Source organism: Octodon degus, unplaced genomic scaffold (assembly GCF_000260255.1).
Source record: "Octodon degus isolate 3935 unplaced genomic scaffold, OctDeg1.0 scaffold00018, whole genome shotgun sequence".
Lineage (NCBI taxonomy): Eukaryota > Metazoa > Chordata > Mammalia > Rodentia > Octodontidae > Octodon > Octodon degus.
This window is the reverse complement of record NW_004524594.1, coordinates 22,671,465-22,687,258: the sequence shown is the minus strand read 5'-3', so window position 1 is coordinate 22,687,258 and position 15,794 is coordinate 22,671,465. Positions and strand designations below refer to the sequence as shown.

At 53.4% G+C, this 15,794-nt stretch overlaps 1 protein-coding gene across 2 annotated transcripts in view; it reads left to right on the top strand.

Annotated features, from left to right (window-relative positions):
* The first annotated feature begins 8,010 nt into the window (after positions 1–8,010).
* Ovol1 (ovo like transcriptional repressor 1) overlaps positions 8,011–15,794 on the top strand; it is an 11,093-nt gene continuing 3,309 nt past the window's right edge. The window contains exons 1-2 of one of the 2 annotated variants that reach the window (XM_004627224.3): positions 8,011–8,367; positions 15,247–15,464. In XM_004627224.3, the coding sequence (XP_004627281.1) occupies positions 8,268–8,367; positions 15,247–15,464 (318 nt within the window). In that variant the 5' untranslated portion in view covers positions 8,011–8,267. The remainder of the gene's footprint in view (positions 8,368–15,246; positions 15,465–15,794) is intronic. The other variant, XM_023710682.1, reaches the window with a different exon arrangement.

Below are 15,794 nucleotides of genomic sequence, written 5' to 3'. Positions count from 1 at the left end.
CGGGGCCGCCGCCTGCCCGGCAGGTGCCGACTCGCCGGTTTCGCTGTGGCTGAGTAACTGTCCCGCAGCGCGCCCCTCTTCCCCGAAACCGCCGCAGGCCGAGGCAGGGGCGGCGGAGCTGGGTGGGCCGGCTTAGTATCCCAGGCTCTTGCGCGGGCCGCGCCTCCGGGAGGCCGCCGCGCGGCCCCGCCGGCGCCCGAGCCTGTTTACAGGACTCCCGGGGGCGCGCGGGTGCTGGTCCGCGGGCGGCCGCCGGGGGGTGCACGAGGCGCGGCCCCCGAGCGCCGAGGGAAGAGCACGCGCTGCATCCGCGGAACCGGTCGGGTTGGCGCCGCAGGGCTTGGCTTCGCGTACCCGACGCCACCTCGCTCCCCTCCTCCTCCCCCCAGCCACCGGCTCGGCTTGGGGGCGAGGAGCCGGCGCCAGGGTCGCAGCACGACGGAAACTGCTGACCTTTCCCGGAGGCTGAGCTTAGGCCTCCAGGGGTCTGGACTGCCCTCGGGGTAAACCGGGTGGGGAAAGCCTAGTGAAGGCAGAAAACAACGGGATGCGTGGGGACTGAGGACGTGCGGGTTGGCAGGGCCTGGCTGGTCACAGGCCTTGCAGCACGCCTAGCACAGCTGGGAAACCAAGGCCCAGGGCAGAGAGGCCTGGCCGTCCAACTCCTAGGGCAAAGCCGGGCCAGAACCCAGCACTGCTGATATCTTGGGGGCTGGCTCCTGGCTGTTCCGGGGGTGACCCAGGTGCTAGGACTGGAGTTGACTTAGCAGCCTTTCTTAGGCCGAGGCCCAGGTTGCAGGAGACTTCCACTGACCGCAGATCTCCAGGACACGGAACTGCAGGCGTCCAAACCCTGCTACCCACCAGCCTGACCAGTGCCTCTCACTCTTAACAAGCGACTTTGAAGATGAAAAGCTGAGCCCCACACCAGTAGCTGCCTACCCACCCCTCCCCTTCCACTAGGCTGCCAGAGCCCCTCCCAGCCCCATACTATGGAAATTGAAGATGGGAGCAGTGGAGTAGAGAGCTGAGAAGGAAGCTGTCTGGGTGCGGGGGACAGGGGTGTGTGTGAGGGGATGGAGACAGACACACAGAGGGACAGGTCCAGCCAGAAGGCCTGGTCTTGACTCCGCTGGGCTCTGGCTCCACAGCTGACTCACAGGCGACAGTCCCAAACCACTTACCTCTAGGTGCCTCAGTTTCCCTATCTATAAAATGGGAATGATGGCTCCTGCCCAAGGGGCTGTGGGGAGCCCGGGTAATTAAATCTCAGATGAAAGGCCAGGATGGGAGCAGCCCTGGGGAGGGAAGGCAGCTTAGAGAAGGAGCCTGACTGGTTTCCCAGTGTGGGGCCCAGAGGGCGCTGATAACTGCATGTTCCGAGCCTTCATCACTGTTAAGAGGCTTGCTGGTTATTAAACCCTTGTCACGACTGAGACAGGCTTCCAAGGGCCAGAGAATCAGACACCAGCTCTGGCTCCACACTGAGAGGGTGTGTGGCCTCTGCCAGTCTGTAGCCTACCTGAGCCAGGGAGTCTGGAGGGTAGAGGCACAGGCATGGTTTCCAGTACTTGGTGGACAGTGGACTCGCAGGACTCATGGCAACCCTGAGGTACCAAGAGAAGGTACCTTTAGGGAGCCCAGAGAGGTAGCATCCCAGGGCTGCTCAGAGGTGAACCCGGACTTTGGCATCTAACCCCTGGGACCCTCAGTTCTCCTGGGTGTCTAGGTGAGCTCAGCTTTCACCTGCCTGCTCAGCTGTCTGCTCCCCTGGGGAAAGGTGGTGCTGGATCTGCTCCTACCACAGGACAGGTACAGAGTTGAGTTCAGGGCTGCCAGGGAAGGTGACTTCCCCACCGTATGAACCCAAATGATGCCTATGGCCAGATTCTTTCACAAGGAACCCCAAACAATGCCCTCACCTTGTTCCTTCTCTTACTGCACTTGTGTCCTCATGCAGCCCACTTTTGGGAAGACCTTAGACACAAACCTGTTATGGACCCCCTTTTCTTTCCTTTATGGCTCAGTTTGCACCCTCACCCAGGCCATCATCTTCTGCTCAGACCTCTGCAGTAGCTCCTGTATCTATCTCCCTCATGTCACCTTCTTTACTGACACACATGTTCTGCCTATAGCAGGCTCTGTGGCACCAGAAGCATAGGGTTCCCCCTTATATGCTGTGGCCCCCTGGCCTCCCCATCCTTGGTTTCTGTCCTTTCCTTTCCCCTTTCCACCCTGCCTCTGCAACCACTGGGTACCTCCCATATATTCTAGGCTCATTTTCGCTTGGGGACTTTAGCACCAACTGTTCCTTCCACCATCCTCTGGCTCTTTATAGCTGAGCTCTCAGGTCTCAGCATCCCCACCTGCCTCCATCACCTCACTCTCAATAAACATCTGCACCACACGGGTTCACTGTTTGTCTGCCTTGTATCACAGGATCCTTGGTGCTTAGCACATGGTGGGCACTCAAGAAACATCTGTTGACTCAACGGAGGGGTGAAAGATTGATACTGAGCTACACCTGAGCTAAGCGCTGGGTGAGCAGCAGTGACTGTCTTCACGATACTCACAGAATAGCTCGGGTTTACTCGTGCACACATAGTTTGTCTGCTTCCTCCACCAACTACAAACCATCTACAATGCGCACACCAGCAGGCTGGGATCTGATCCAACTTCTAGAGGTTTTTTGTTTGCTTGAGACAAGGTCTTTCTGTATAGTGCAGGCTGGTCTTGACCTTAGTATGTAGCCCAGGTTGACCCAAACTTGCAGAGGTCCTCCTGCCTCAACCTCCCAAGTGGTGGGATTACACACAGCTTTTGGAGGTATGCTGTTGGAACCAATTAATCCTTTTTTAAAAAATTGGGGACTGGGAGATAGCTCAGTAGTCTCAAGTTCCTGCCTGGCAAGCACAAGGACCTGAGTTCAATCCCTAGTACCACATGTTGTGCCGAGCTGGCCACCAAAACTGGGCATGGTGGTGCACGCCTGTAATCCCAGCACTGGGGAGGCTGGGACAGAAGAATCACTATCAGTTCCAGCTGTATAGCAAGACCCTGTACCCAATTAATTAATTTTTAAAAATTGGGAGCAGTGGGCTGGTGAGATGGCTCAGTGGTCTAAAGCACCTACTTAAAACAAGCTTAGCAAAGCACAGGGACCACGGTTCAATCCCCCAGCACCACATGCCAGCCAGCCCCGCCCCCTGGTGGGCTGAGCTGGCCACACACACACACACACACACACACACACACACAAATAAATAAAATTAAAAAAAAAAAATTGGGAGCAGAATTTAAAAAGCTGGAGACAGTGTATGCCTATAATCTGAGCACTTGGGAGGCTGAGGTAGAAGAATTATCTAGTGTTCAAGGCCCTTTCTGGTCTTTTTTGAAGGTTTTTTTTGGAGGCCTGAACATGCCCTCAGGGCATTTCTGGTTTGGCTGGAGGATCTGGGTTCAAACCAGTGGAAATTGAGCCTCACTGCATTTTTAAGCAGGCACTTAAACAACTGAGCTAATGGGCGGGCCCCCTGTCTGGTCTTTTTTGAGAAAGGATCTCACTATGAAGTTCAGGCTGGCCTTGAACTCACTTTGTAGCCCAGGCTGGCCTTGAATATGCAATGATCCTCCTCCCTCAGTCTCCTGAGTGCTGTGTGACTGCCTTTATTTTTATTGTTATTTTTTAAATTTATTTTTCTGAACTAAGGATCAAACTCAGAACCCTGCGCTTGCCAGGCAGGCACTTATGCTGCTGAGCTATCTCCCGAGCCCTGTATGACTGCCTTTAGATAGACATGTTTTCTACAGTCCTCACCACTCTGTGGTTTCCCTGACAGCCAGCATCTGGTATGTATTTATGTATGTATTTGTTTGTTTATTTTGCTTGTAGCATTGGGGATTGGCTTTTGCAACTATGTTCCCCTGCCTTTTTATTATTATTATTTTATTTATTTGGCACCAGAGATCAAACTCAGGACCTTGTGCTTGCCAGGCAGACACTTATTCCACTGAGCTATCTCCCTGGCCCTATTACTTTTAAGCAGTTAACTTGCCCTACTTGAGCCGGGTGTGGTGGCATACACCGATAATCCTACCACTAGGGAAACTGAAAGAAGGATCACCATTAGTTCCAACTTGGACTACACAGTGAGTTCAAAATAAGCCCAAACCATGTAGAGACCCTGCCTCCATAAATAAACAGCCCAGGCTGGGCTCAAAACTTTCATCCTCCTGCCTCAGCCTCCAGAGTACTGGAATTACAGGTGTGTGCTATTTTCTTTTTTATACTAAGAAAATTTGTTCTGTATTTATTCCTACCAAAAAATAGAACATGGAAGGCAAATGGACCACACAAGAAGAGATACTCATTCACCCCCACAAACATTTATTGACAACCAACCAGTTTTTTGCAAGGTATGGCTGTGCACACAGAAACTGCAGCAGGAGACAGCTTGGACAAAGTACCTTCCCTCCTGGGGTTTTGTTCTGTTTGCTGTGACTTTCTTTCTACAGTAGAGCCATTAGACTGGCTGGCTTCACCCACTGTACCTCCCCACTGGCCTCTGGAATCTGAATTGCTCCCCTGATGAGAAAATCTGCCTCTGTGTTATGGGTCTCCTACGAAGACCTTGCTCCAAAACCCACTGGGCACAAAAACCCACTTTGGCTGGCACAAAAACAAAAGTGCTCAAGAAACATCCATGGAGGGCCAGCCAAATAGCTCAGCAGATTAAAGTGCCTACAAGCAGGTGCAGGGGCCGGGGATTCGATCCCTGGGCTGCAGTGCTGGCCCCACCCCCAGGGTGCACTGAGAAGGCAATTGAGACTGGGTGTGGTGCAGAGCGCCTATAATCCCAGCTGATCACTTAGTCTGATCTAGTAGTGAGACCCTGAACACCCTGTAGACCCTTCCCTAAAATAAATTAAAAAAGAAACAAACATCTGTGGAATGAGTGAGCTAAATTCAACTCTCCATTAGCCAGACTGCTGGTCAATGCTGTTGCTACAGGATCTATGCTAAAGACACACATATTGCAGGTGGTCATCTGTCGGCTTAAGGGAAGGGTCCAGGGTCAGAACAGAAGGTGGACAAGGAAAGTGTGGGCTCCTTGAAGGCACAGCCCCAGGGAAGAAGGGGCAGATATTAATGCCTCTTGGCAAAGCATGCATCACCCTCCAGTCACCACAGGAGATGGGTGATAGGATTCTCAAGGGACAGACAAGGAAGGGCCCTTGGCCAAACTCGGGATCCAGGAGCAAGGCCTATCTGTCCCCAAAGTCCACAATCTCCTCACCTATGAAGGGGGCTTCACAAAAGTCCCAGGGGAATGTAAAGTGTCTCTAGAAGCATATCACCTTTAACTAGATTTCTAAGTCCACATCAACTGATATCTTTCCTCTCCCTCTGTCTTTGTCTGTCTTTCTCTCTCTCTCTCTCTCTCTCTCTCTCTCTCTCTCTCTCTCTCTCTCTCTCATGGTACTGGGGATTGAATTCAGGTGACCTTGTGCATGCTAGGCATTCACTTTACCACTGAGCTACAATCCTAGCCCTGATTCTCCTCTTTTGACACTTGACTTTTGAACTGTATGGATCCATGAGACTCATTTCCTCCCAATCTGTTCTGGTGAACATTTCACACTCTATGAGAGCTAGGTTCAATGGTGCACACCTTTAGTCCCAGCTACTTGGGAGGTTGAAGCAGGAGCATCCAAATTCAAGCCCAGCCTAGGCAATTTAACAAGGCCTTAGCCAGATGTGGTGGTGCATGCCTGTAATCCCAGCACTAAGGAGGCTGAGTTAGGAGGATTGCTGAGTTTGAGGCCAGCCTGGGCTACAAAGTGAGTTCAAGGCCACCCTGAACTGCACAGTGAAACCATGTCAAAACAACAACAGGGGCCGGGGAGATGGCTCAGTAGAATAAATAAGCGCTTGCCTGGCAAGTGCAAGGGCCTGAGTTCAATCTCTGGTTCTGTAAAAAAAAAAAAAAAAAAAAAAAAAAAAAAAACAAGGACTAGTCTCAAAATAAAAAAGGGGGCGGGGCTGTACCTCCGTACATAGGTCCTAGGTTCATTCCCCAATACCAAAGGGGTGATTAGTAGTAAAGCCTCTGTATGGAAAAACAAACAAAAAACCAATATGCAGGAAAGCTATATGCAATGAGAACTGTGAAATGCATGGATCCCCTCCTTACCCTCTCAGTAGGTTGGCTAGTAAAAGAAGTTCAGCCATGGCCAAAGAATCGCAGTGAAATGGCTCAAGTGGCCACAAGCAGTCCTGAGCAGGGCGGGCAGTGGGGTGGGGCATCCCTGTCATGCAGCCTGGACCAGAGCAGAGCAGGATGAATTGGAGGTGGGGAAAGAGGCTGGTTGAACCCTGCTCAGGGTTGGCCTGGCAGCACCTGGGTCCAGGGTACTTAGCTCTCCTCTGCCCTTCTGCTCTTGATGCACCTGAAATCTGGTCGGCTATGCAGGACACAGAGAAAAGTTGGGAGAGCATGTAAGCAGAAAGGGCACAGCACTGGGGTTTGCAGAAAGTTGGTGGAATTGAATGTAAAGCCCCACTCTCTGGGTTTGGGCCTCCTCGCATGGACATGGCTAAGCGCACCAAGAAGGTCGGCATAGGGGGCTGGGGAGATGGCTCAGTGGAATAAGCACTTCCCCAGGGCCTGAGTTCAATCCCCGGTTCCACCACAAAAAAAAAAAAAAGTTGGTAAATATGGGACTCACTATGGTGCCTCACTCCAGAAATAGTGAAGAAGATTGAAATCAGCCTGCACACCAAGTACACCTGCTCCTTCTGTGGCAAGACCAAGATGAAGAGGTGAACTGTGGGGATCTGGTACTGTGGTTCCTGCATGAACACCGTGGCTGGTGGCGCCTGGACCTACAATATCCGTTCTGCAGTCACAGTCAAGTCAGCCATCAGAAGACTGAAGGAATTGAAAGACTTGTAGAAGCTCCTACTATTTGAGATATCCCTAGCCTATAATAAATGGGTTATTAAAAAAGAAAAAAATGTGGAGCCCCGTCCTGAACAGAAAAGGAAAAGGACAGGAAATAAAAGGAAAGGAAAAGAAAAGCTCTCGTAAATGAGGGAAAGAGGGGTTAAAGAGAGATAAGGGAAGAGAAAAAAGAAGATACACCAACATTCCCTATAATATGATCATTATGTATACCTAAAACGTACCAATAAACTTAATTTTAAAAAAAGTTAAAAGCTCCTTCCTACACGATGCCTTCCTGGAGCAGAAGAGGGGTCTTCAGCTCCAGGGCGCCAGGTGGGTGCTCTGCTTCGTATTCACGCTGTGGGGTGCGGGTTCTCCACCCATCAACCCGCACAATTCCGCTGCCCTGCGTGCCTCCCCGCACGCACGAAGCCGGCAAATACCTCTGAGCTGAACCACGAATTGCTCAGCCTGGCTTTTGACATCCTGGACCGCCTGGGCACAGGCCCGGTTCAACAAGTGTGCCCCGAGCCGCCCTTTCCCGCCCGGCGGCTTCGCGCCTTCCCGGGCGCCCGGGGCGCGCCAGGTTGGGCTGGCCCCGTTGGGCGAGTTTTATTTCATCACCCGCGGAGCGTGCGAGCGCCTATGTACATAACGTTGCCCTCCCCTCCTCTCCTGCCAAACTCCTACCGAAACCCTCCATTTGCAAACGTTAGCACGGCCCGCTTGGGAGGTCCCGGGCGTTCTGGGCACCCTGTACGGCTGGGGCTTGGGGGCTGGGTGCTAGCGCCCCCCCCCACGCCCCGCCCTGCCCCCGCCCGGCCGCCCAGCCCCGCCCCGCCCGCGAGGCCACCTCACCCGCAGCGGAATGGAAACCGGTTCGACAGGTAACAAATAGGTGGGTTGTCACCGTTATTTCCCAACGCATGCGCCATCGCTCGCTGGGCCACTCCAAGCTAATTAGATCAGATCACCCCCCCCTCCCGCCCCAGCCACCGACACATACCGCCGCGAGCCAATAAAGCGTGAACCCGTCCGTCCGGCTCGCACTTTAAGACTTCGCGAGCAGCTGCGGGGACGCCAGTTGAGCCGAGGGACGCGTACCTGCCGCTTGCCGGCCGCCCCGTGCACCTGGCTGCAAAGGAGGAGTTGCAAAGCGAGTGCGCCAGTCCCGGTACAGTCTTCGCGCTGAACGTGGAGGGCGCCTCAGCGACTCCTTAACTGTCCCCTTGCTCGTGCCTCCAGCCCAGCCAGAGAAAGGGGCGATAACCTCGGTTGTAGTTACCGAAGAGGATCGCACCGGGACCGGAGAGTTCGAAAATGCCCCGCGCGTTCCTTGTGAAGAAGCCGTGCATCTCCACGTGCAAGAGGAACTGGAGCGAGCTCCCGGACGAGGAGCGCGGCGAGATCTACGTGCCAGGTGAGGCTCCCGGCGTCCGCGGCGGCGAGGGCGGGGCGCAGGTACGCATGGCTCGGCGCCCGCTGCCGAAACGCCGGGATGCAGGCAGCGCTCGCCTGCCTGTGCCCCGTTAGCCCGCGGCGGGCCGAGCTAGGGAGAGTGGAGGGGAGGGCGGCGCTGGCGGAAGGAGCGCCGGGTGGGGGTGGGGGACCGCTCCTTGGCCGGGGGGCGCAGGGAAGGCAGCGGGGTGTGTCACCGCCCGGGCGACCGTAGGCTCTCGCGTCGTAAATCCAGAAAGCCGGGACTTTCTTGAGGCAAGAGGAGGGCACTGGAGCGATGCCACTGGGGGGCAGGGATTGAGTTGGAGTCTCGGCTGTGGTTTGCGATACAAGTGAAGGAAGACGCCGAGTTTAAACCGCTTCGGGGCTGCCCCCTCCCCCACAACATGGTGGCGGATCTGGGCCAGGGGCGCAGCACTGGGTCCCCCTCTGAGTTTTCCTGGGGCCCCAGCCCGGCTGGCCGAACATACAGGACGCAGTGCACCCCACTTGTCTTTGAAACAAAGGTGGGATCGGGTCTCACTTCTCTAAGAAACGCAATCCTTTCATCTCCAATGGCGAGTGGTTTCCTGGAGTCCACCTTGAGGATCCCTGGGAGCCGGTGCGCCCGATTTGTTTTGGGAAGACGCTTTGACAGCGTCCAAGTCAACTTTGAATGAGTAACCGAGTCATCTCTTCCTCCCGCTGCACCCTCCCCAGGAGCCCTGAGGGCACTTCTGTCCCCTGCCTCCGACACAACGTTCAGTTAGAAAAAGGCCCTGCACTCCCCCTCCCCAACCTTGGGGGTGGGGCAGGGGCGCACAGAACACCCAGCCCAGCGCCTCCAAGGGGGGAGAGGTGGTAATTAACCAACCGACTTTGACCCTTGATCTGCAGACTCCCTGGCACCGCCCAGACCTTTAGGAAAGTTAAGGAGAGGACTGTGGGTGAGGGGCCCTGTGAGGGCTCTGCCTCAGTTTCCCTCCTTAATAAGCTGTTGGAGATGGGATTATAATGGTGAGGTCTTTGTGACTTCACCTATCAGGATCCCATGACGTGCTGGTGGGATATTTCACAGCTTAACCTTACCTTAAGGGTTTGGGCCTCGCTTCTCTTAAGGAACTGAGGCCGTTGGGGAATGAGCTCAGGATTTTAGTTTCTTGCTGGCCAAGTGCTCCACCTCCTGAAGGCCCTATGAGGGACAGGCCCCCTCCTTATTCCTTTTCTCTTCCTCAACCTGTATTTGACTTGCTGCTTAGCTGCTCCTTGGGATCTGATAAACTGAACTTGGACTGTGTTAAAGGTGAACTGAGTCCTGAGCTGGACTCAGTGCACTGTTATTTCTAGGGTTTATTTATTTATTTATTTATTTCTAGGTTTATTTTGTATTGTAGTCAGTAACTGTGGACCAGGGATATAGCTTAGTGGCACAGCACCTGCCTGGCAAGCACAGGGTCCTGAGTTTGATTCCCAGTAAAAAAAAAAAAAAAAGTAACATCCTCTGTTGACTTTTACCAAAGGGGGCAAAAAAAATTCTGGTAGTTCAAATCAATCCTAGTTGGGGGACCTACCAGTTAGCTCAGTTAAGCGCGCAGGATACCACAATCCCCAACTCCTCAAGCCTTACCAGACCTGCCCTTAAGGCAGCCTGAGCCAGCCAAAAAAAAAATCCTTCAAATCAATTCTAGTGATCCCGAGCTGGGGATGTAGCTCAGCTGTGCAGAGCCTGCCTAGCAAGCGTGAGGCCCATAGTTTGATTCCTGGTACCAAAAAAGAAAATATTAAAAATAAGAACAAAAAAGTTCTTTTGGAAAAAGAAAAAAAAAATTCTAGTGATCCCTGCCACCACAGTGAGAGTGGTGGTGGCAGAGACCTGTGCCTCAGGGGTAGTCAGTGGGATCAGGTGTAGGGGAAGGCTTCTGTGGCCCCTACCACTGCCGTTGCTATCCAGATGAGGGAGCACACACACTGTCCTCTCTCTCCTGGATGGTTCTGGCTTGGGACCTCAAGAGGCCCTCATACCTCCCACAGCTCTGGCCAGAGAGAGTCCTGTGGGTTGAAATAAGGATAGAAGTTACAAAACTTAATTTTGCTTCAAAAACCATGTTGTCCACTGGAGAGTTTCCCACAGTTTTGGGAAATGAGACAGGGAATGTTCTCCATCCATGCTCGGTGCCTCACATGGCTGGAGAGCAGAGGGGTGTTTTGTGGTGGCCTATGCCCTGGCGGGGCCATTCTATCACCAGCCAACCATGACTCCAGGAGCTGGCTGGGCACGTTTCAGTCACCCTACCTCATAGACTCCAGCAGATTGTGACTAGCTAAGCACTGACCCAGTTCCCACTGGGAAGGCTGAAATGGTGGGGAGCACTGGAGTTCTTACCTTCCTGCCAGGCCTTTCCAGAACCATTAGAGCCTCACAGAGACCACCTAGATGGAAAAGGTTTCAGCAGGACTCAAAAAATCACACCACACCAGCTTTTCTCCCCTGGGCAGAATTCTAGAGGTTTCCCCTCCCAGGGCAGAAGCTATCCCTTAGCCCTTCCTTTCCCAAAAAACTGAGGGGAAAGCCCCTCCCACCTTCCCTTCCCCCATGTACTCCTCTCTCCTGGAGGGGGCTTCTCTCTGTGGTTGTGTCAATATTGACTGTGGAGTGACAGGGAAGCATGCTGGTTTCTTGAGGATGAGCCAGGCCCCTATACCTGAGGTAAATTCCACTTCTGAACTGGGGGAAGGGCTCCAGCAGCAGGGATGAGGTGGAGCTTTCAAGCCCAACTCCTGCTGAGTGGAGTCTCAATGCCAGGAAGACACCTGGAGGTCAGACCCTGCCTCGAAGCTGGAACTCCAGGGACATCCCAGGAACCTCCTCCAGGCCCCCAAGCCCCAACTTCCGACCTTCCCTCTGGCTGCTGGTCTGAGCTTCTGTTTACTACTGGAGCAGCACGTGCACAAGCCTCAGGACAAGCCCAGGAACAAGCCCAGGAGGCCAGCAGGGCTGAGCTGCTGAAGCCTGGGGTTTCCTTTAGTTTAGTAATGTGGCCCAGCCTAACTCTGTCGGTCATTCCAGGCTGAGCTAGAAATATCGAGAATGTCAGCTTTGGACCCAAAACACAAGTGTGAGAAGGCTGAGAGCTGGGAGGTGAGGCCTCCATGAGTATTCTAGTAATTCCTGGAAATACTGAGCATTGAAGGAGGGGTTTGCCATGTCCTCTACGTAGTGAGGCTGGGAGAAGGGACAGTCAGCCAGTACCTGGGGAAAGAAGAGCAACTTAGGCCCAGTGATGGGCTAGATGGGATTCTAGCACTATTACCCAACTATTTATCTCAAGCTTGGATATCCCACAGCAGAGTACCTTTTGTTTTTTTATAAGGTCTCACTTTGTAGCCCAGGCTGATCTTGAACTCACAGCAGTCCTCCTGCCTCAGTGTCCTGAATGTTGGGATTATGAGCATGCAGAGTGCCTTTATTATGGTTCATTTTAGCATGCATTGTATGGCATCTTATGGGAGCATCCAGGCTGGTCGGGATAAGAGTGTCACAGGAAGAAGGGATTAAGATGTGAGGGCCTAACGCACCAACTTCAACATGGACACTGAATGAAAAGCAGTTGGGAAAGGGGACATGAAAACAAAAGGCTGAGAGATGGGCCCATTGTGTTCGCAGGCTGTTGCCTCTGCCATTGGCTGGCACCATTCCTTTTAGACAACTGCTAGCTGACCTGCAGGACTGGGGGAGCTGGACAGAGAGGTTGCAAGATGCGGTTCTTCCTTCCTGATACAGTTGCAAGGCTGCTTAAAGCAACCAGGCTGTGCAGACACACATTCAAAATAAGTGGCCCCCACCAGCACCCATGCAGTCAGCTGAGGGACCCAGGAAGCTGAACATCCTCACATCTGCCTCATTTGTTCTCCCCAGAAAGCCAGGATTCTCATGCCCGGTTCTGGGGCTTTGGATGGGGTAGGATCTGGCATTCTGTCCCATGTTTGGGCCAGTAGCTTTCAGTCCCAGAGATGAGGGTTTGCAGAGGGATGGCATGATGATTCAGTCCTTAGATGGGCAGCTGTCTTAGCACAGCCTCTATGTGTCCTATCCACTGCTATGGCCCCCAGGTCAGAACATTGTCCTGTTAGAGGCACACTGGGCCAACAGGAGGGGACCCATCAGCCCCACAGGATGCAGGGACAAGGCCTGCTGGATTGACCTGTAGGCGGGCAATGAGTGGCCACAGTGGGGTACCGCCTTGCCGGAAGCATCTAATTAGGGGGGGACAGGGAGCAGTCCCAGCAGAGTCCAACCAGTTCTGCTTCCTGCCTCTTGCCATTCAGTGGCACTTGGGATGGGCAGTTGGCAAGCCAACGTGCACTCCCTCTATGTGCAGCCCAGCAAGGGACACATGGAGGTGGCACAGAGACAGGTTTGGTGGGGTGAGTATGATGAGACACAGATCTCCACCCTGGCAGCCTCACCTGCCTCTTGCTCAGGGTAGAGGTGGCAGAGAGTGACCCAGCAGCCTCCACCCTGTCTGCAGGTTCATGTGGATGTGCAGAGACAGGCAATGGGCATGAGTTTGGGTCCCCAGAACCCCAACCATGAGCCAAGTGGAGCCAGAGACAATGAAACAGCTCCTAGCTTGATCCAGCCCACCTTGTCTTCTATCTCTCCTGTTCTGCTGCTCCCAGAGCAGGTGTGGCCTAGCTCTGGCTTTCAGTTTGGGGAAGCTTCATGTCATCCTCAGCTGAGACTGAAGAGGAAAAACATTCCTCTTTGTCTCTCCCTGGGGTAAGAAATAGACATGGTCATTCAGTGTTGTGTTCTCAGTCGAGGTCTTCAGTGACTGGTAGGCAACCACCCTTGGTCACAGATCAAATAGCCCTAGTCCTGTGTGTGCCAGCAGCTCCACTAAGAGCAGACCAACCCTTTGATGGCGAACTCTAGAGCTCAGCCTGATACCATCCCGCATGGCCCAGAGAGAGGTGGGACGCCGTTCAGGGGCCAGGCAGGGCTGGTGAATCAACTCCTGGAATGAGGTGGCTCATTAAAGTCCCCCGGACAGACGGACGCCAGTTGCCCGCAGAACGAGTTCTAGGCGCGGGCAGGCACATTCTTCTGTGAAACCTTTGTTGTGTTTTGAGGGGGCGAGAGCTGGGGCCTCTCCCGAAACTGCAGCACTCTCATACTCAGCTATCCTCCCTTATTATGTTCTGTACCTTTTCCTATGGACCTGTCTGTCCAGAGAAGAGTAGCGGCCCTGCCTTGGGTCCTTGCCTCTGTCTCTCCAGCTTCCGAGGGTGTGAAGAGCCCTGCCCATGTGTCTGAAACCTCAAATCCATGTGCTAAGTCCTTCTCTGATTCCTACTCCTTTTCTACCCCAAGCCCCATTGATTGATTGATTGATTGATTGATTGATTATACTGGGGATTGAATCCAGGGCCTTCACACTAATCTACATCCTTGATCCTTTTTTTAAAAATTTTGTAAATTTTAGGGTTTTCCTCTTTTTGAAATGGGATTTCACTATGCATTTTGCGCTGGCCTCAAAGTCACTTTGTAGCCTAGGCTGGCCTTGAACTCACAGCAATTCTCCTGCCTCTACCTGATGTGTCCTGGGATTGCAGGAGTGGCTTAGGGTTACCCTATCTGCTGTCCCATGGCTCTTTTGGTTTGTCCTTCCAAAGCTTGGGAAATGTTCCTAGTTTACAGATTTTAACTGTCGTGCTTAGGCTATACAAACTGAAATTTTAATCAAGAAACTAAACCGTTTTTCTCGGGCTGGAGAGATGGCTCAGTGGTCTAAAGCACTTGAAACAAGCTTGGCAAAGCACAGGGACCGCAGTTCGGTCCCCCAGCACCACATGCCAGCCAGCCCGCCCCCTGGTGGGCTGAGCTGGCCACACACACATACAATAAATAAATGTAATAAATAAATAATTAAAAATAAATAAATAAAAAATAAACCGTTTTTCTCTCGTGCTGTTGACTTTGAGACTTGTCCTGAGTCAGGTTTGGCTAGCCCTCATCAGGACTAGAGCCCAGGGTCTACAGCCAAGGCTCCCTGGCCCGTTCAGTGTGAGGTACCTGCCTTAGGGAGCAGCTGTGTCAAAGGGTTGCCAGGTATCGGTGCTGCCACTGCCAGAGGCAGCCCAACCCTACTGCCACAGCAAGCAAGCGGTCCACTGTGGGGGAGGGTTGCGTAAGTGCTGGGCAGGCGGCCCAGAGACTGTTACGAGCATCCACCTGCTGCTCCCTGACTTCCTCCCTCTCCACCCACCTGGCCTGTTTGCCTGCGGTGCAGGACCCAGCCCAAGTCAGGAGCTTGCAGGCCATGGGACTGCAAGAGCAGGGACCGGCTAGGTTAGGGAAAGAGGGGCTAAGACCGCCTGAACCCCCATGCAGCTATTTAGCTCCTTACAGGAGAGACCTGAAGGAGTTCTGACTACTAGAGACCTTTCCAGGGCCAGGCTGAGCCTTGAGGAGCTGTCCCTCACCCGGGCCTCAAGTGGTGCCCTTTGTCCCTACAGGAGTGAGGACAGGCCTGGAATCCAGAGGGACTGGCCCAGGTGGGGCAGGCAGACAGCTCTGCAGGCATAATTGTCAGGGCAGTTTGGTCCTCCCAGTTCCGCTAAGACACAAATTACTCAGCGGGCAGTGTCGCTTGGCTGGCGTCACCTGTAATTACCTTATTGGGGCAGGGAAGGAGGTACAACGATTGGTGGGTTGGGGGCAGTGCCATTCTGTACATACCCACAAGGGGAGGGACAGGCTCTAGGTTCCAGTCAGGTCCTTGCTGAGGAATCTTCCTAAAACCTGACAGGATCCTCTTTTTCTTTACACACCCTTACTTGGCTCCTCTTTTCTCCCCAGTCAGCTTGGGCTTCTGCCCACCACAGCCCTATCGAGAGCCAGAGCCATCAGTGGCTGAACCTCCTTCTTGCTCCCTGGCTCTGGACATGAGCCTTCGGGACTCCAGCTATGGTGTGGCCCCAGGACCCTGTGTGGTGGCTCAGCTACCTTCTGAAGATGTGGGCCGCCTGACAGATGCCCAAAGCAGAGACCAGGGCTTCCTGCGCACCAAGATGAAGGTAACAATTCTCAGACCATCTTGAAGACCAGGGCCACATGTCCAGCCCCCATAGTGCCAATGAGACACAGGCAGAGCCTAACCTAGGTCCTGGGCTGCAACTTCTGTACAGGCTTAGCTGTACGACAGATGGGGAAGAGAAGTAAGGAGACCTAAAATGAGAACTAATAGCTCTTTCAAGTCAATGTTCCTGGGATAATCTAGTATAGCAAAGAGAGCTATAAGAGAGAGAGAGAGAGAGAGAGATGGGGCTGGTGAGATGGCTCAGTGGTCTAAAGCACCTACTTAGAACAAGCTTAGCAAAACACAGGGACCACGGTTCAATCCCCCA